General features: G+C 38.6%; 4 protein-coding genes across 5 annotated transcripts; 2 read left to right on the forward strand and 2 right to left on the reverse strand.

Moving 5' to 3' along the window:
* The first annotated feature begins 1,420 nt into the window (after window positions 1-1,420).
* On the forward strand, window positions 1,421-4,468 carry LOC129100361 (F-box only protein 6-like). The gene is made up of 6 exons (XM_054609969.1): window positions 1,421-1,847; window positions 2,313-2,562; window positions 2,687-2,801; window positions 2,896-2,991; window positions 3,704-3,839; window positions 3,921-4,468. Exons 1-6 carry the CDS (start codon window positions 1,761-1,763, stop codon window positions 4,065-4,067), a joined length of 831 nt encoding a protein of 276 aa, XP_054465944.1. The 5' UTR covers window positions 1,421-1,760; the 3' UTR covers window positions 4,068-4,468.
* Window positions 4,469-5,178: 710 nt separating this feature from the next.
* On the reverse strand, window positions 5,179-9,459 carry LOC129100362 (cell division control protein 42 homolog). Of its 2 annotated transcripts, none has more exons than XM_054609970.1 (6): window positions 9,336-9,458; window positions 8,676-8,818; window positions 8,490-8,562; window positions 8,291-8,400; window positions 7,531-7,728; window positions 5,179-6,684 (listed from the first exon to the last, which is right to left on the reverse strand). In XM_054609970.1, exons 2-6 carry the CDS (start codon window positions 8,778-8,780, stop codon window positions 6,595-6,597), a joined length of 576 nt encoding a protein of 191 aa, XP_054465945.1. In that variant the 5' UTR covers window positions 8,781-8,818; window positions 9,336-9,458; the 3' UTR covers window positions 5,179-6,594. The 2 variants fall into 2 exon arrangements, with proteins under 2 accessions (XP_054465945.1, XP_054465946.1); XM_054609971.1 differs by lacking the exon at window positions 5,179-6,684 and adding an exon at window positions 6,699-7,342 and having other exon boundaries at window positions 9,336-9,459.
* Window positions 9,460-9,959: 500 nt separating this feature from the next.
* On the reverse strand, window positions 9,960-14,127 carry LOC129100168 (CMRF35-like molecule 3). Its single transcript, XM_054609726.1, has 4 exons — window positions 14,066-14,127; window positions 13,597-13,962; window positions 13,274-13,328; window positions 9,960-10,114 (listed from the first exon to the last, which is right to left on the reverse strand). Exons 1-4 carry the CDS (start codon window positions 14,091-14,093, stop codon window positions 10,111-10,113), a joined length of 453 nt encoding a protein of 150 aa, XP_054465701.1. The 5' UTR covers window positions 14,094-14,127; the 3' UTR covers window positions 9,960-10,110.
* A 2,210-nt stretch (window positions 14,128-16,337) lies between these two features.
* Window positions 16,338-19,644, forward strand: LOC129099218 (acidic mammalian chitinase-like). The gene is made up of 11 exons (XM_054608356.1): window positions 16,338-16,362; window positions 16,544-16,573; window positions 16,695-16,896; window positions 17,002-17,058; window positions 17,143-17,308; window positions 17,552-17,676; window positions 17,831-17,954; window positions 18,116-18,301; window positions 18,472-18,591; window positions 18,907-19,048; window positions 19,138-19,644. The coding sequence occupies exons 1-11, from the start codon at window positions 16,338-16,340 to the stop codon at window positions 19,428-19,430; spliced, it is 1,470 nt and encodes a 489-aa protein (XP_054464331.1). The 3' UTR covers window positions 19,431-19,644.
* Window positions 19,645-19,659: the final 15 nt, after the last annotated feature.

Raw genomic sequence — 19,659 nt, forward strand, 5'->3', positions numbered from 1 at the left:
TGAGCACTATTTTTCAATGATCAGGAACAAAGTACATTGGAGACTGGAGACACTCAATCAGTAATGGGGATAAACGTACCATTATAGTAAGAGCATGACAGATTTCACCAACATAAATATGATCAGCAGCTGTGTGCCTTATTGTTAAAAAAACAATGTGGATCAATATTTGACCCGCTTTCAGCTGTAGATATGTCTCTTAATAAATGCTTTTACAGCATTTTAAATATCCGCTTGTTGTGCAGAAAGTTCTATTGCTCCACCTTGATTAATAAGAGGCTCTGTAGATGCAACAGCTCTTACAGTTTTTGTGTCATTGAGTGTGTCTAACGTAACTGCACGACACGTGTGTAACGCACGAGAACAGAAATAGTAATTTCATCAATTTATTTTATCCATATGGAGTTAAGTTACAGCATATTGTAGATACAGAAAGGTCGGAATATGATTGTGGTTACAAAAGGTTCTGGTCTGGCTTCATCCCATACATGATGAGAAAAGCTATGAATGAAGCTACAGCACCATCAATCACTAACACTTAGTGAAATTAATAAATGTTGAAGAATGTAAAGCTTTTATTTGCCACACAAAACCAATATGTGTAATTGAATGCAGGGTAGATGCTTAAAGACTAATACGCAATGATTAATAGGCCTTATAATAAATAAATAAGAATTTGTTCGAATAAATAAAATATGTTGGTGGGTTGAGATAAGATAATCCTTTATTAGTCCCGCGGCGGGGAAATTTACAGGATTACAGCAGCATAGATATAGTGCAAACGAGGTACATATTAGAAAAAACAAACAAGTATTTTAAATAAGTAAGTAAGAAGAAAAAAAAATCCACAATAACTAAAAAAAAATCTTATAAATACAGACAGAATAATTATAACGAGATATTAGAATATGTATTTCTTTTTTAAATTAAAAGTTTAAATGTACAGTACCAGTCAAAAGTTTGGACACACCTTCTCATTCAATGGTTTTTCTTTATTTTAATTTTTTTCTACATTGTAGATTAATATTGAAGACATCCAAACTATGAAGGAACACATATGGAATTATGTGGTAAACAAACAAATGCTCAACAAACCAGAATATGTTTTATATTTTACATTCTTCAAAGTAGTTGAATGAGAAGGTGTGTCCAAACTTTTGACTGGTACTGTACATATGTTACCCATGCAAATATACATTAACGTTTAGTACATTCTCACTGCATAACATCTGAATACTCTTGTGTAACAAGAATTGTGGCATTTTTCAAAAAAATAAAAAAATAAATCACAATCTCTGTTAAGCCCCGCCCCCATTGTACCGGCTAAACCAATCAGATCGCGTTCTCTGCAGACTCCAGCCTTGTTTCCAGCCGGCGTGCGCGCGCATACGTCCCTTATTTTTCCAGCTATTTCCGACGACGTCTTCGTGTGACGTCCTTCCTCCAGTGTCCAGGGGGGCGAAAAAACGAAGTATCCTAATGCTTGTCGGGGAAATAAAAGTACGCCTAAAGAAGACGCAGTGTGACCGAAAATGAAGACTGCATATCTATCGTTAGTCATTTAAAGTTTAGCGTTAAAGGAGACATTGGAGCTGCTTTTACGTGACTTTGCCTCGAAGCGCACTTCCGTGTTGCGTGCTCACAGATATAAATAACCATGACTGTGTACGTGGTATATTAACTACACATAAGCGCTGACAGCTCGATAGAGACGTGGTTTATTGTAACAACACGTCCTGCAGCCTGGGTCTTTCCCAGGCATGAAGAGGAAAGCTGAAGCTATGGGTGCAACTCACAGCTCTGTGTCTTCAGCTGCAGGACCGTCATTTTCACTTTCACAGGAGGACGTAAGTGTGGACGTGATCCCCCCCCAGCACCAAGTGTCTGCTGACAGAGCACACAGTGTGTTTAAGTGTTGCGTTATGAATATGAGTTTTATTTCAAACTGGCAAAGCCTTGAATTCAGACCATGCAGTCTCAGTTTTGCAGACATACACACAAGGGCCCATTAGTGAATGCCTGTACAGCACTGAACTGACTTGGCACAGTCTGTCAAATCTGGCATCCTGGACTTTTTTCCCCCCCTAACTGTCCAGCTATTTTGGGGAGGAAGCACAGGATCCACTGTCATTTAAGACATTCTTAAACTGAAATCATTTAAGAATGTAGGCACACAAATAAGCTACAATATTGGCTCGGAAATGAGATGATTTAATGTATGGAGTGAGGGGCATTGGTTCAAATTCAGTGGTTGTAAAATAAGCTGACTATCCAGAGTTTGAGCTTATCTTTGTCCTGTCTATTGTTTGCAGCTGTTCTCTGCTCCTCTGGAGATCCTGGAGGAGATCTTCCTGAATCTACCTTCCCATCAGGTGGTTAAGGTTTGTCGGTTGGTGTGCCATCAGTGGAAAGAAGTTGCTGACAGTGAGTCTCTGTGGAAAGAGAGATGTCGAAGAGAGGGTAATCGCCTCCGCGATGCTTCCAAAATCCCCAAAGACTGGAGGTTGTTTTACTTCTTGTGCAAGAAGAGAAGAAATCTTCTCCAGAATCCAAAAGCAGAAAGTAAGAAGCCACAGGACTCATTTTACTATACGTCTGTCTGCGTTAAGCCCGTTCTATTCCTGCTCATTAACAAATTAGCTCTACAAAATAATAGATCTAACAACCCTCCTCTCTGTTTTTATAGATCAATTTAAGAACTGGCAGATTCTGGAGAATGGTGGTGATAACTGGAAAGTGGAGGGAGTTATGGTGCCACATCCGAATGAGACCATCCAGAAAAACTTTGTGACGTCTTACGGGTTAGAACTCACCGGCAGTGGTCCGGAAAGGCAATTTTGCAATATGCTACAACTCGATTGTGTTGCAGCTAAAAATCCTCTCTGTTGTCTGCAGGATGTGCAGGAAGTCGCAGCTGATTGATTTGAAGGTGGAAGGTTACAACCCATCGTTTATGGATCACTTCCAGCCAAACATCAAAGTATCTGATTGGTGAGAAAAACACACATGGAAAAACTCTCACAACTCTAAATCCTGATGATGGCAAATTGAATCGGTCACAAACACAATCTAGATTTTACAGTCAGTTAAGTCAGTTCATCAAGTCTTCCCTTTGCAAAATGACATTCAAACGTTTACATGTCTTTCATACATCCACGTAACACTGTAAGTGAGAGGCTCATGTAAAGGCTCATTAAATATGACCTTGCTACATCGAATAGAGCCCCGACATGAGGAGAGGCAGGCTATTTTAACAGCGTATGGTGCTGGAACAGAGGCTACTACGTTTACGATGAGAAAAAGAATAATTAAGTAAATAATAATATCTTTTTGTGTCGACAACAAAACCTTCATTTAACTATAAATAAAGGAGGCAATGGTTTGCCATGTTTGGGAAAATTCATACATCTTTCTTATTTGTATTGTGTATTGAGACAGAATGTGATTTTGACTTCCTAGTCTCATAGTACAACACAGCACAACACAGTCATTTTTGCCAACCGAGGATTAACAAAAGATGCTATAATTGTTTTAAAATCATTAAAAGCTATAAACAAAACATATCAAACACCGACAGGAATGTGTTTCTACTGCGGCTGTCGTTTGGCCCACTGGTGAACACTGCTGAACAAACTTGCCCCCTTGCATGGTTGAACCTAATTGCAGACCCCTGAACTTTGTGTGCATGCTTCTGTTGTATTAGGTATGCCCCAAGAAGGGATTGTGGATGTAAATATGAGATCTGTGTAGAATTGCTGAATCAAAGAAAGAAGGTTGTCCGGACATTTGCTCCCGAGGCCGTTTACTTTGAGCAGTGGACCGACCCGATATGGAATCAGGTAAGCAGGAGGCTCTTATTAGTGTGATGAAGTTAAGAGGAGGTACTCACAATTCTAGACTAACTGATATGTGTTTTTCAGATGATACATGTATTCCAGAACTATGGACCAGGAGTGAGGTACGTTCGTTTCACCCACGGAGGAAAAGACACACAGTTCTGGGCAGGATGGTATGGAATTCGTGTCACCGACAGCTGTGTTGAGATATGTCCAGCAATAGACACATAGATCTTAGGTATTCACTGACTGCCTGCTTCCTGCCTCTGCATAAAAACTGCACCTTCTTTTTGGAAATTGCACCAATTGTTGTTTTTCTTTATGTAATCTAAAGTCCTTTTACACAACGAAGGAACATTTTTTCCTGGTATGAGGCTATGATAGCTTGATGTGCATCAGTTTTTTTATGAAGTCATTTTCATAACAAGCCCAATGTCGCACTTTAACAAGACATACGCGTAGATTTATATTAGCCTAGCATGCTTTTATGATATACGGTTCGTGAGTTAAAGCAGTGTTGTACAGCAGAACTAAAACAAAATATTTGTCTGAACACGAGTGGAATTGAAAATACTATTCTAGATTATGTAAATCTTAGTTTATAATAAATAGTTAAAAGAAATCTAATTTATTTCTCTTAAATTAAAATGTATTACCTTTCATGGAATCAGGTTTTAAATGAGTTATGTAAAAAATTATCAATTTTCCCAAAAGAGCTTCACAAACATATTTTTGCAGTGAGGCGAGTTGTTTCTGTAGCAACACTACATTATTGTCCCTGACCACAGCCATGTCACAATCAGTTTGAGGTTCACAAAACAGGAAGTCACGCTCCATATTTAACATTCCTAATTTTCCATGACACTTACACGTCACAATTAAATCATTTTCTGTTGAATGTTTCTGTACGCCGTCTTGTTGTGGAAATCGTTAGGACAAGATGCCATATAGAGTAATGAGGCGTCTTTGGAGAGGAGGCTCTTGGAGTGAACTGTTTGGGTCTCAGTCTGAGGCTTATAACACTATTATGTTTTATGAAGGAATCTGTGGGTGCTGTGACGTCAATATTTCTGACAAGTTACAACATCCACAATAAGGCCAGAATAAATGCCACATGGCAAGAAAAAGAAAAGCCAATCTCTCAGATAAGAAGGGATTCTATCTATCAATATTGTTAACACTGCAGCAATATAACAAACCATCCTTAATGGAAAATGATATTAATCTTTGCACTGTAGTGTAAGTAGTAATGCTGAAAAGTTGTATTGAAAAACTGTAATCTGTGGAAAATGTATACAATTTCATAACCTTCATTCATGTAACCATCAAGACAGACAACATGTATTTTAAGTTAGGGTTTATTCATAATACTGGTTTATTGTGGCACTTTATCACAAGCAAGATACAGTAAAACTTTGATGTCAAATTGAATAAAAACCAAAAAGTAACTCGTTCTCTCAACATTTTCCTGGTTACTCTGATTTCAGTGTTACCTCATTTCCTCCAAATCTCTATTTGTAATGCACACATTGTATTCAGTCAATAAGTTATGAGTTATTCTCATTTTATTTACAAATCAAATTCAAGCCCGTCACAATCCAGGCATGGTTATAGGAAAAGACAAATGCAAATAGTGGTAGTTCAGTCACTCAAAAAATCTTCACAGGGTTTCAAACTATGTATAGCATTTTGTAAGAACAAGGCGTTACTGACTTCAGCAAGTTTGTTCAGTTTACAAACTAGTTCATTAGCCTCGGGTTATGGGCTGGAATCCTCCTACAAAGTTTAGCTACTGCAACTTTTGATTAGCATTCAAAGACACACATCATTTTCTGGTTAAATCACTTCTGTCACAAAAAGTAAATGACTTAGAAATTGTTGTGCTCCAACTTCTTGCATAAAGTTTGTTAAATTGACAATAATAACTCCATGACATTTCCCAAGTCTTAATCAGCTTCTGCGGATCTCTACTTTGACAAGTGTCAATTTATAAAATTATATTTTGGCAAACCAGAACTACGATGGAGCATAGCCTAGAAATGTCATTTCAAATATTTCTTAGATCCGCCCAGAGGCTATGTTGACATTGAACATGAATTTATGTATAAAAAAAAAAAGATTAAAAAAACTAGTCTACGGCAACTTTCAACACTTTAAGAACTCAGTCATTTTTAAAGAGCATTCATCTGTTTTGCTATGACAATGCCGTGTCAACCACATGCAGTATTGTGCGCCACGGTTGAATGTATATTATAAACAATAAACTTCAAGGGAATTACTTGAAAAATAAAGAATAGATTTAGCACATACTAATACATAATTGGAGCAGCTCACTGACCCAACACTCTCAGCTAGTTTGTGTTTTAAAGGGCCTTCAAAAAAACCAGAGCTCTGATAAAATACCATTTCATAGTGTTGTTGTACTTTTGGATTTGCTCTTATGCAAAATAAACTAAACATAATGTGGTCAAACTTTAATTATATCACCTACAGTTTGTTGATGTATCGTAAGTAGTCATTGTTCCCATCATGTAAGACCATTTCAATGGCATCAAATCATCACAAACAGCATCAGATGTCACTCCATCTAAAAACCGTGTTCAACACATTGAATATGTATTTAGGTTAGGCTATGTCAGTCAGAAGGCAAATATTTCATAATATCCTAACTCATGTTGGAATGTGCTTGTACAACAAACCTCTTAAGTACTGTTAACCTAGATTTGGAAACTGGTGTGGGGAAGGCTGCGACGAAACTTTAGAGCAGAACACATTTACGCCTTTTCTTAGGTTCAGGAGGCTCCAGGGCAGCCAGTATTGCCTCATCAAACACATTCTTTAATCCTTTCTGTGGAAATAAAATATTAATATTCAAAACAGGGATGTGCTTCAAATACTTATTAGCATCTTCAGGGAACTAATTGCAAAAGAAGGCTGGGTAGAAATGGAGCAGGGCAATCAAAATGTTCCTTTATTCAAATAACATTATACAAGACTCCTTCATGATCAAGTTGTCTGAGTAAAGACAAAAGCCCATGGGAAATTTTTGATGCTGCAGTAGAAATAAAAAAGTGTATTACTGTCTAAGATGGATGTTGGCATTAATGCTTTGTAGGTAAAACTGATGCTGAATAACAAACAAATGCAGTCATGTCCAGTTTCACAGACTCGCACTCAAGGTGCTGACGACAGAAAGAAGAACTAAAGATTGGCACTCTTGTTATATCAGGCAGCATGGATAACTGTGATTAGGCCGAGTTGAAAAGAAAGCACACATGAACAGAGGGGGAAAAAAAGTTAATGGGCACAGAGTTTTTAAGTTTAAAAAGAGCGTTGTGGTTATTTTAGTGACAGACATCTCTTTGCAATGAGTAAGCAGCAGACAATCGAGAGGCAAAGCTAGATGCAAGAAGACATCAGAACAAACAGCATTTTCTCTTTCTCTGAGTTTCAGGGGGCTCTAAAGCGGCTAGGATAGCCTCATCAAATACGTTCTTCAGTCCCCGCTACAGAAAGAGGAAAAGATAGGAGAAAGACAGGCATACAACACAGAGTTAGATGAAGTTTTTTTTTTTTTTTGCCAAATGCTGTTAGCAAAAGACAAGTCAACGTATGTCCACCCCTGCTAGGAAACTGACATTCAAGCACATGCTTGCCACACTGGCTTCAAGCGTTGATTAATGGAAGATCTTACCTGCGTTAGGGCTGAGCACTCAACATATTTGACTGCCTTAAGGTCACGAGCCAACTTCTCTGCTGTCTCAGGGGTGATTGGCTTCTGTTTGTTCTTGGCTAACTTCTCCACTGTAGAGGGGTCATCACGCAGGTCGATCTGAGTGCCTACCAACAGGAACGGGGTCTTGGGACAGTGGTGAGTTATTTCAGGAACCCACTGGAGAAAAACAAACAAACAAGAAAACACACAGGCAACACTCATCACTAAAAGGCAGATTCATTTACAACTGAATGCTACATGTAGGTTATGCATGAAAATGCTATAAACCGATATCTGATAAATAAAATTGTTCTAAAAATGGGATTGTTGTAGTTTTAGGACAGGCGTTATTGTCTCCTGTAAGAAATAATGCCTTCCAGTGTTTTATGATGGAGGCAGCAAGGAGGAGAAATACTGAACAGCCTACACCTAAAAATTTAACTTTTTTTTTTCTGCATAAGTCAAATCATCAGATTATATAAAGAAAAACATATCAATAAAATCCACAATGTTGTTTAAAACAGCAAGTTGTTGCTTCATTTATAATTCCTCTTGTCATCAGTACATCTATACTATTTAATTCCTTGCCATACTGCTTTACAATCTTCCAATCCCTTAGTAACATAGAGCAGAGTTTAAATATATGGAGTGTGCCATGCAAGCAGTTTACTTTCATATAATTGGAGAGAGGATGTTATTAGATTTGCGGGTGAGAAACCTCCCTGCACTTTGTACTCACCTTTTCTTTAACATTCTCAAACGAGGAAGGTGAAACAACTGAGAAACAGACTAAGAACACGTCCGTCTGTGGGTAGCTTAGTGGTCGTAACCTGTCGTAATCCTCCTGACCTATAAAAGAAACCACACCACAAATTAGCTCATTATGTGTCGGACAAACAATTTCATTTAACTCCACTAGGAATGCAATATAATCTTACCTGCTGTATCAAATAAGCCAAGGGTGTATGGTTCACCCCCAATCATCACAGTTACTGCATAGTTGTCAAAAACCTGTGATGAAAGAATTAATGAAATGTTATGGTGCGTTCAAGGACACCTAAACCTAACACATGTGTGTGTCTGTGAGCATGCATCCAACTCTGAAACACACCAAACGTACTTACTGTAGGGACATATTCAGAGGGGAATTTGTTAGTGGTGTATGAAATCAATAGGCAGGTTTTTCCCACCGCTCCATCACCCACCACCACACATTTGATGGTCTGCATCTCTGTGCTTTTCTGGGTTCTGCTGGCAGCGCAGTTATCTGTTGTGAGAGAGAGAGAGAGAGACGACAACCCGTGAGGACATTGAACGCATCCCAGTTCCTGCTAATGACAGCTTTGATTAAGCAAGGGGGGTGTGAGGGGGAAAGGCTGTGTAACCCTAGCATTAGCTAGCATTAGCTAACTGTCACACCCCATCACCAGACCTGTCTGGAGGCTAACGCTAGCTATTGACAACGTTAAATCACGTGTTTAAACATGTTATAACCCGGCTGAATAGCTAACTAGTTAGTATTTTTTAAATAAGACAACATATAAATCACTATTCACATAATCACACGTGGATTGATGGTGAAAATCTACATGTTATTGGTTAGCCGGCTAAGCTAACGCAGCGCTAGCAGTCACTGGACAATGCTAGCTAGCTAGTTAGCTCGCTTAGCTAACATTAGCTTGTAAAGCAGCGCTAGTTTCCTCGCTGTAGCTTATCTCACAATACGAAGCATGTACAACTTCTATTCATACTCTTATTAGTCAGGTGATGTTTGCGTTACGTACCAATGTCCCTCCGCTGGCTGACGTTAGCTGTCTTATTTCGCCGGGCGTTGGCACCAGCGATCAGCGGCAACTTGCTACACTCGGGGAGAAGCTAAGAGAGCTACCGAGTCCGGACTGCGTCAAGCTGGAGAGAATACCACCGGAAGTCACCTTCAAAATAAAACATTTGGCCTAATATCTGACTGCGTATTATTATTATTATTATTATATGAAGACAGAATCCAAACTAATTATAATACTTGTTTATTCAAATATACAGTTTTTCATTTGAGGTACTAATGTGGGTTCTGTCACTAATACACTGTGCAATACAATAGTTATAATAGTTTAATAGTTATAATAGTTTCTGTCTGTTTATATAATATTTCAGTTACTGTGAATTCTTTACTGTTTTTTACTTGTTTTTTTATTGCTCATTTGCTTATTTATAATACTTATTTTTGATCTTGTTTTTTTTGTTTTACTATGTCTCTTGTTTGCACTATCCTCTATGCTGCTGTAATCCTGTACATTTCCCCGCTGTGGGACTAATAAAGGATTATTTTATCTTATCAAAAATACATTTAAAATGTAAACAAGAGATGACATTAACAGTAGAAAAACAAATTAACAACAAAACACAAGATATACTTTGAGCCAGTATCACAGGTTAAAAGCAGATTTGAATAGATGAGTTTTATATATGTCTGCCCTGCGACAGACTGGCGACCTGTCCTCGGTGTACCCTGCCTTCGCCCATTGACAGCTGAGATCGGCTCCAGCACCCCTGTGACCCTTAACTGGATAAGCAGGTTACGGAAAATGAATGAATGAATGTTAATTCATTTACTGAAAAACTGTGCTGCCTTTAAGTATTATTTTGAGGTAACTTAGTTGTAGGTTACTTTTTCTATTTCAATTTTAAGCTACATTTTTTTTTTCAATTCAGTTTATTTTGTATAGCCCAGAATCTCAAATTACCTCAGAGGGCTTTACAATCTGTACACATGCGACATCCTCTGTCCCTGAACCCTCACATCGGCTCAGGAAAAACTCCCCTAAAAACCCTTTAACAGGGAGAAAAAAAGGAAGAAACCTCTGGGAGAGCGACAGAGGAGGGCTCCTTCTCCCAGGATGGACAGAATGCAATAGATGTCATGTGTACAGAATGAACAGCATAACAGAGATACAACACATTCAATGTATATGACATAAAGTATTCATATAATAAGAGTAGTAAGCAGAGTAACGAAGGAAAAAATGAAGACTACTTATAATAACAGCAGCAATTATTACTTTATACTCCACTATGTATTGGATGCCAATACAGTACTTTTCATCCCACTACATATATTTGACAGCAGTTGTATTTATATAGCCCAATATACCAAATCAAAAATGTACATCAAGGGGATTGACAAACTGTAGGCTACAAGATCTAACCTCCCTCTGTCCTCACTAAGGACTTTTAGTTGTGTGGTTTTATTTGATTCATGTTTTATTTATTTTGGATTTTTAAAATGTTTTCCCATTACAATTGGGATGTCTGAGTAACTAAGACATATAAGTTCATTGCTCATTTAAAAGGTGAATTTTTATGCTAATTATTATTATCATTATATCAGGGGCATAAAGTGGTCTTAAATTGACAATTAAATAAGTTTGAAAATTATTTCGTTTAACAAAAGTAGTTATTGGGACAGGCCCAACTGTTTATTCATACAAGCCTTCGCTTGTTTTCCATGTGCTTTTATTTTGAAAGCTAACTTTCTCTGGTTATGGTGGCTGTCTTGACACGAGTTCATGCCAGAGGTTCCTGCAGCAGAAGTGGTGACATCACCTCCTAAATCCCTCACACCTTGTATCCTCATCTGAATTTGAGCTCCACCTCTTCCACCCTATATTTACATGCTGAAGGCCATTCTGGATCTTAACAAAAAGATTGATAAATTTAGATTTGACAAATATATTTAACATAAATTAAGTAATTTCATTATCAAACATGTTATGTTTATGCATTATATTGTATGTCTTTAGCTGAGCTGGTTAATACCTACAGAAAAATACAAAAACATGTAGAATACAATACAATTGCCCTGAAATGAATATTGCATTACTTTAATGATCTTTTTTTCATTTTTGTTGTTTATACATTGACACATATATGTTGTTAAGGGCACAGCTACTTTACTATAGGCCTTTTGTGGAAGACATTTTTGCACGTCACAGTAGGAAATGCACAGGTGCGACTAATTGAATTAACGATGACTGAATTCCTCTAATGCATGCTGGATCACTGTCACACTCATGGCTAGACACATGAATAGAACAGAGCCATTGTTAATGTTATAAGTAAAAACTGTTCTTTTCCTGCTATATGACAAGTCTGCTGTGAAAAAGACCTCAAAGGTGTTTCTAGTGTTTTGTCCGCCCTCATTTACATGCATGAACAAAAACAACCTATAAAGCGATCTAATACAGCACTGCCAGGGACTAAATACTTCAGTACCTCTTAGACAGTCATAAACTAAACATTACATGCTTTGCAAGAATAAGGATTATTGCATTAGATTTCACAGGTTTGTCGAGGAAAACTGTGAATAAATGCGGTTCTATGTGCTGTTTTCTGAAAGCGCAGACCAGCACACACAGTTATCCAATATCTTGCCGCTACAACCAGCAATGTAATTAAATCAGCTTGACAAGGTTCACAAATCACCTCTGCTTCTTTGAGAGAATAAGTCACATTTTCTGGGGGATGTTGATATAATTTAACTTTGATTTGTGACCGTCCCTCCTCCATTTGTTGTTGGCTGCAGAGCTATTGAAGGTTTAATCAGTGACATGGGACACACCTGGGCCCAGTAAACCCCATGCCAGAGCAGCAGCCAGTTGTTTGGGCAGATCTCTGCACACCACACATCTCTGCATTTTACAAATCAAATCCCATACTGATTTGACAGATTCCTCCCATCTATTTGTTACACTTATGAACAAATTAGCACATGTAAGTATACCTGTGTGTCTCCCATTTTAGTCCCAGTCTAAGACAGATTGTAACAGCAAGTCACCACTTTGCATGAACTCCATCTCAGCTGTAGGTATCCTATAAGATTTTCTAAGGAATCTAACTCTGTGATCCTCACTTAGATTGTCAAAAAGAAAGTATCAGGCCATAACCACCATTCAACGTTAGTATTGGTCAATGTTTTCCAAGAGTTGGGCCTTCTTTTTTTGTCTTTTTATCCTGCAACATTTCAGATATTTGGGGTACTACACCACTGAGAGATTGTATAAAACCCAGAGAAACTGGTGGTTAAAATAAAAAATATCAACCTCCATGATGGTCCATATAAAACCTGCAAATATTTTTAAAAGAAAGCCAAGAGCCTCACTTCTCCAGAGTTGCCATTTTTAAGATGATTGGATGTTCAAAAGTTGGGCCCAAAGTTATCTTAGGCACTAGCACCAAAAATCATTTTGCTTTTAATCATTTATACATAGATAAAAAGAAGCCGGAAGCCACTTTTTGACTCGGTTTATTTCTCAGTTTAATTCACACACTGATAGAATGTCTCCTGGAGGAATAGTTTTGTAGCTTCAGTATAAATTATATTATAAATCACCCATGCCTTTCAACCATAGATGTTTGAGTTTTGATCTTGAAATTGTTGATGTTGTTGTTGCAGCAGTATTTTTCTTGCAGTCATTATCCTCCACACAGCGATGTGTGTTGACACTAAACAACACACCATTAGAATAAAGAGGATCCAACGCAAAGTCGCCCACCAACTAGTTCAAACAAAAAAACAAAATAAGGGTTTACATTTTTTTACTTTTTTTCGGGGCACATCATTTCATATATTTATTTATTTAATTATATCAACTGCTGTTAATGTTTTATCTTTATTCACTGAATAAAAATTGGAAAGTTTATTGTCCTTGAAGACTGTTCTTACCTTATTTCATTTTGTTCCAGAATAGTGGTGGTTGTTGTTGTGGTGGTGGTTGCTGCTGTTGTTGTTGTTGTTGTTGTGACCAGTGTGGAAAAAAAATACTTTGCATTAAACGTCAACAAATTTACCGACTGATCAATCCTGCCCCCCCCAAAAAACGCAATTATTTGAAGACAGACATTAGCAAAGACCAAAAAACACATTTTCAAGGAAAATATCTTTTAAATTTTAGTCAAGTTTAGTCATCTACAAGTTTGAGTAAGTTTTTGTCTTTCTGGGTCAGTAAAACATCATGAAGTGTGTGAGCTAAGCAGCTATTAGTATACCTGTGTGGGAGACGGAGAGCTTGACACCAGAGAAGATGTTCCTTCCAGATCTGGAGATGACACACCAGTACTTATCGTTATCACTCTCTAAGAGAGAAGTCATAATGACAGTGAAGACTCCTGCGTCCTTATCATCTACAATGGAGCTTCGGTCGTTTCGCTGCCTATTGGGTGTTCTCACAATTATTTCACACAGCTCATATATCAGTCCTTTGCACCAGTACTTTGAGTTGTCTCTGTAGTGACGGTCATACTGACAAGGGATCGTCACAGATCCTCCTAATGCTCCTGTCACCACCTTTGGAGCCGACAGCTGGACTGAGTCCACATTATGCTTTGTTAGCCAGAGGAGACAGAGAACTGGAGCTGTGTAATGCAAAAAAAATAAAAAATAGCACAGGTAAATCTGTCTTCTCAAGTTTCTGCAACATTACACAGCGACAGTATTTAAAAAAAAATCTGCTCTTACCATTGAAGAGGCCAAGAGACGTCTTCATGATGAAATTGCAAAGAATAATGTGAAGCAGAAGCAAAATGTGCAACATATGAAGTATGCAGGCTTCCTCTTATTTCTCCCATGTGGTAAGGTTGTGCAACAAGGTCATTCATGGTGTTACTGGCAATGTTTATTTGTGTGAGCTTGTGTTTATATGGTCATTATTGTGTTGAAATCCCACAGCCCATAAATCACATCTCATGTGTATCTGTGTTGGATACTGTAGCTTGGGAACTGTAAGGCCAGTTTATTTACTTAAACAGTAGGTGGCACTAAATACCATTAAAGGAGATATTATGTTTAGAGCAGTCTTTATCATCCTCTTTTTCTTTTGTGTATTTTAGGAAGAAAGAAGATGAAAAAAAGAGTTTTTTGCTCTCTATTAGGACCACATGAAGAACATCAGAAGACTGTTCCTGTATCTCACAAACAAGCATTACAGCAGTCTTCCTGTTGCCAAACAGAAATTGGTCCTGAGAAAGCTACACAGTCAGTCAGTTTATCTATCTGTGTCTGTCTATCCGTCTATCTCTCTGTCCGTCTCACTGTCTGTATGGCAATATAATTTACCGTGGATCGCTAAATCTACATATATTTATGTAGATTTAGCGATCCGATTTTGTCCGAGAGCAGAAGCACAACACAGTTCACATAAAGCTAACCTGACATGTCTTTCCCAAAAAGTTTTTACTGAACTTCATGCAGCATATTTTAAAACACTTTCTTATTGCTTTTTTATTACTTTTTATGCAGTCTGTGAAATTTACATGTATATAAGTATATATATATGTATGTTTGCGTGTGTGTGTGTGTGTGTGTGTGTGTGTGTGTGTGTGTGTGTGTGTGTGTGTGTGTGCACGGGACATTAAAGGTCAAACCACATTGGAAAAAACAGAACTATAACTGTCACGCATGCACTGGTGTTGAGTAACTATGAAGGTTACAACACCAAACAGGCAAAAACATCCTTTATAACGTCAGTTTATTTAACCTATTAAAAACCTATGCGTACGATAGTTTTATCTGAAACAAATAACCTCTACCACTTATCTGAAACTCATTTTAACTTTGTGAATTTCCAGGCTGCTATTTCATGCGGTCACAGGAATAGCAGTCTTTTTCTTTTAAACTGAGCAGATGTATAATTTAAGTACATTTGTGATATGTGACAGATAAGCCTTTGATTTGCACCTCAGGGAAAAAAAATGATGAAATGACCTTGGTTAAAACTTTGATTGTATTGTTTTTCACTTTCAGAGAGAAAATCAGCTGGTAAATGATCCACTTTCAGTCCCCACAACATTTGTTCACCACGAAAAGCAGATTGGTTTGTTTTGGAAAAGCAAATGGCATTACTCCTGGCTCTAGGCTTCTGCTCAGCCAAGGTGTTTTCCGCCTGACACCAGCATATCTTTTTTTAAATATAACATAAACTGTTCAAGATAAAGAAGGCTGCATTATAATGGAAGGGGAATGATTAGATAAGTTCTCCATTTGCTATGTGAATGCTTTTGATTATAATGCAAATCCCTCTTCATGATATATCATGATCCTATTTTCAGCACGATTAGAGTTGTCAAACATATTTATCATCACATATCTGCAGTCTAAGTAGTTTTACAAAGGCAATTTTGCCCTGTTGTTTATGCGAGTTGATTTCTAATGCTTCATGTCACCACTGAACAGAGACGGTAAATTTACTGCGTGACATGAAAGGCATATTTGATAAGATAGCATAGATTCATGCACTGTAGTCAAATTAATAAACATCTGCCTTTCCTCTTGTTTTGCTGTGCATGCATAGATAATCCACTTAAAACATTGAAATGTTTTTCTTTCTGGTATGATTAAAGAATATTTATTGCCAAGTCAGACATAATTGGTGAAATGTAATAATCTACATCCCAACCAAACATTTGTGACAAATTCTTCAATGATCTTTTGGTGTTTGTGCAACTTAAAAAAAAAAAGCCTTAGCCACATTTTCCTGCATTGTATTTGCTTTTTTGGATCATGCTCGGTTTGGATAAATGAGTCCTTCACACAAGGAGAAAGGGGGCCTGTTGAGAACGTGCCTGGACGTGTGATAAGTAATCACATATTACTCCTTAAGTGAGCACCTTTGATAATCTTCTTTGAAACAACACCTTTTTTGGCAGATGTCCCAATTTGGTTACATTTGAGCAAACTGGGAGTGTATAAAAGTGAGTACACCTGTTAGATGACCTCCTTGTACAAGGTAGTCATGGGCAAAGTACTGTTTGTGACGGGTAAGTCAGTGCTGCTGCATTTTGAAACATTTTTCTCTAGTATGTGTACATGGTCTACTGGTAATTGCTAGTTCCTGGATTTGGATATACAGTGCATTGCAACAATTTGAAAAGGCAATTTTGAACACTTTTATAATATGTCTTTTTGCTCAAAGATAACATGTGACATTTAATTTTACAGCTCTGGCCCTGCTGCTGCACGCGCAGCTTGGTAAGCAATCTAAGAATATGGGATACAGTGTGTATGTTTAATTTCCTTTTTTTGGCCATAAATTGCTTTGCAAAAGGTGTTTGGTCGTAAATAATAATAATAAACTTCTTTTGAACCAAAGGCTCATCCTTCATACTGTCATGCTACTTCACAAACTGGGCACAGTACAGACCACCTCCAACCATATTTATGCCCAATGACATCGACCCATGCCTGTGTACCCATCTTCTGTACGCCTTCGCCACCATAAAAAACAACCAACTGGCCACCTATGAGTGGAATGATGTGGAGCTTTACAGTCAGTTCAACGCCCTGAAGAACAAGTGAGTTACTGAAAAATGTCCGTCCTAAATAAATAAGAAGAAATAACCCCTGTAAAGAAGAATAAAGTTGTCACTGCAGTGCAAAAATGTCTGATTCATCGGCAGGAATGGCAACCTGAAGACTCTCCTGTCTGTTGGAGGATGGAACTTTGGCTCTACAGGGTGAGATAATCTATGGATACCGGCAGACTTGGCCTTCTAAATAGTGGAAATCTTCTTTATATTTTCTTTCTATTCCCAAATTAGGTTTTCACAAATGGTGCTGAGCCCTGCCAACCGTCAGACCTTCATCAACTCCGTCATTTCATTCCTGAGGAAGTATGAGTTTGATGGGCTTGACATTGACTGGGAGTATCCAGCCAACAGAGGAGGCCCCCCTCAGGACAAGCAGTACTACTCTGTTTTCCTGGAGGTTGGTTACTGCTCAGTTTCTGTTTTCTTTTCATACCTGATAGCAAATCTAACTGCTCAAGCTTGTCTCGAATGTTTTTTGGCCACAATAAATCCCTGTGGGGTTTTCCCACTGTGTTCCATGCTGAATAAAATATACATAGAAGCCCAAAAAACGGAGAACCTGACCATGTTACAATTCATGGAATCTGAGTCCTGGAGTTCAGTTAATACTAAATATTTTATATCTGTTGACATTCAACAGGAGATGAGAGCCGCCTTTGAGAGTGAGGCCAAGCAGAGCAACAAAGCTCGTCTTCTGATGTCTGCTGCTGTGGCGGCTGGAAAGGACAATATTGATTCGGCTTATCAGATTCCCAAGCTTGGCCAGTAAGCACTTAAAGCAATATTTGTCGTGTTTCCAATGTGATCCACAACAAATGAATAGTTCACAGTGGAACAAAGCAACTCTAATTCTCAACCTTTAGAACTTAAATCATCACTGTAAGCTTGTTAATATTGCCTCTGTGTTGTCCACACCCAGGGCCCTGGACATGATCAACGTCATGACATATGACTTCCATGGCTCCTGGGACCCCATGACTGGCGAATGCAGTCCCCTGTTTAAAGGCCCCGAGGACCAGGGTGATTTCATCTATTTCAATGTGGTGAGTACTTGAACATTCTCACAATTAAACTCACCAGAACTGGGCTGGTGTGAAGGAAGAATACACCCGCAGTCTGCAAGCTTAATCAGCAACTATATCAAAGCATCCACAAAAGCTATCTAGTTAGAGAACCATGTATATTTCCAATTCCTTTGTTCCAGGACTACGCCATGAACTACTGGAAGAGCCAGGGAGCCCCGGCTGAGAAGCTGATTGTTGGTTTCCCTACATATGGCAACACATTCACTCTTAAGAACCCTGCTAACCATGGTGTTGGAGCATCCATCGCTGGTGCTGGAACTCCAGGAAAATACACACAAGAGGCTGGAGAGCTGGCTTACTTTGAGGTATACGCTTCCTTAATATTGCGTAAAAGCCATAGAGAGTATGCATGAATGTTGACAGCGTTTCAGTGTTAGTTAATATTCTTCTGTATGCTTGACAACAGAGCAGGTTGTTGTTTTTCAGTGTGAAACACTCTAGGCTGTCATTAATGCACTGCGTTGTGAAATTACAGATCTGCGGCTTTTTGAAAGACGGAGCCACTGAGGTTTGGAACCAGGCCCAGGATGTGCCGTATGCCTATAAGGGAAACCAGTGGGTGGGCTATGACAACATGAAGAGTTTCCAGATCAAGGTAACAGAAGTGCACAGAATGCTTGTTTTACTGTTTGACAGGCCACCTGTTTGCTGCGGTAAATTAGCTCTGAGCTAAAAATGTTCCCCAATCTGCATAAACTGTTGAGATTAAATATTATAAAATGTGGAAGTTTTTCCTTTGTGCTACTGAAAAATGTGACAGGTGTTTAAGATATGACTATTTGATCCCCTGTTTTCTGTATGTTGGGTCCTGCTGCAGTTATCATGCAGTTATCACAAGTTATTCAAATGAAGTTGCTTTGTTTTTGACCTCAAAATGCTTTCTACAACGCCCCCCTCTGGCTGTGTGTAGGTTGACTGGCTGACAAAGAGTGACTTCGGAGGCGCCATGGTGTGGACCCTTGACATGGACGACTACATGGGCACTTTCTGTAACCAGGGAAAATACCCACTGATTCATGTTCTCAAAAAGGGCCTTAATCTGGAACAAGCATGTAAGACTTTTAATACCTTTGTCATTGCTGATCAATGTAGAACATGAGGAATGTATTTTATTAATTCATTGATTTGTTGTGTTCCTCAGCCTGCGCCCCTCCTGCCACTCCCCTTCCTCCAATTGCAGGAGTGAGCACGACATCCGGTGGAAGCTCTGGAGGAAGCTCCAGTGGCGGTTCCAGTGGCGGTAGCTCATCTGGTGGGGACTCGGGCACCCACGGCATGGACAGCGGGTTCTGCGCTGGAAAGACCAGCGGCATGTACCCCGACCCGACCAACAAGAACCAATTCTACAACTGCAGCAACGGCAAAACGTACTTTGAGAACTGTGCTGCTGGTCTGGTCTTTGATGCCTCCTGTTCTTGTTGCAACTGGGCCTAAAGGTAAAGTTATAGATTGACCGGTTAACTGTTCGAAGGCGGGATGACTCTTTATTTACATTTGTTCTTCATTCTCAGAGGCCAACTTCTTTGAGTACAAAGTCCTTCCTTCTACGTTGGATGTTTAACAGTGTAAAACCTGAGGCTCCCCTCTTGAATAGTTAATGTTGAAAGCAAAGAAAATAAACATTTGAATCGTTGCGTGTGTTGTATGTATCCACAATGTTTCC

Source organism: Anoplopoma fimbria, chromosome 12 (genome assembly GCF_027596085.1).
Source record: "Anoplopoma fimbria isolate UVic2021 breed Golden Eagle Sablefish chromosome 12, Afim_UVic_2022, whole genome shotgun sequence".
Classification (NCBI taxonomy): domain Eukaryota; kingdom Metazoa; phylum Chordata; class Actinopteri; order Perciformes; family Anoplopomatidae; genus Anoplopoma; species Anoplopoma fimbria.

Coding starts and splice junctions, on each gene's coding strand:
- LOC129100168 (XM_054609726.1), bottom strand. CDS start 14,093: ATGAAGACGTCTCTTGGCCTCTTCAATG. Junction 13,963..14,065: donor GTCTCTTGGCCTCTTCAATG/GTAAGAGCAGAT, acceptor TGCATTACACAG/CTCCAGTTCTCTGTCTCCTC. Junction 13,329..13,596: donor GCTCTCCGTCTCCCACACAG/GTATACTAATAG, acceptor CAACAACAACAG/CAGCAACCACCACCACAACA.
- LOC129100362 (XM_054609970.1), bottom strand. CDS start 8,780: ATGCAGACCATCAAATGTGTGGTGGTGGGTGATGGAGCGGTGGGAAAA. Junction 8,563..8,675: donor CCTCTGAATATGTCCCTACA/GTAAGTACGTTT, acceptor CTTTCATCACAG/GTTTTTGACAACTATGCAGT. Junction 7,729..8,290: donor TTGAGAATGTTAAAGAAAAG/GTGAGTACAAAG, acceptor GTTTTTCTCCAG/TGGGTTCCTGAAATAACTCA.
- LOC129099218 (XM_054608356.1), top strand. CDS start 16,338: ATGGGCAAAGTACTGTTTGTGACGG. Junction 16,363..16,543: donor CAAAGTACTGTTTGTGACGG/GTAAGTCAGTGC, acceptor TTAATTTTACAG/CTCTGGCCCTGCTGCTGCAC. Junction 19,049..19,137: donor CCTTAATCTGGAACAAGCAT/GTAAGACTTTTA, acceptor TGTGTTCCTCAG/CCTGCGCCCCTCCTGCCACT.
- LOC129100361 (XM_054609969.1), top strand. CDS start 1,761: ATGAAGAGGAAAGCTGAAGCTATGGGTGCAACTCACAGCTCTGTGTCT. Junction 2,563..2,686: donor CCAGAATCCAAAAGCAGAAA/GTAAGAAGCCAC, acceptor CTGTTTTTATAG/ATCAATTTAAGAACTGGCAG. Junction 2,992..3,703: donor AACATCAAAGTATCTGATTG/GTGAGAAAAACA, acceptor CTGTTGTATTAG/GTATGCCCCAAGAAGGGATT.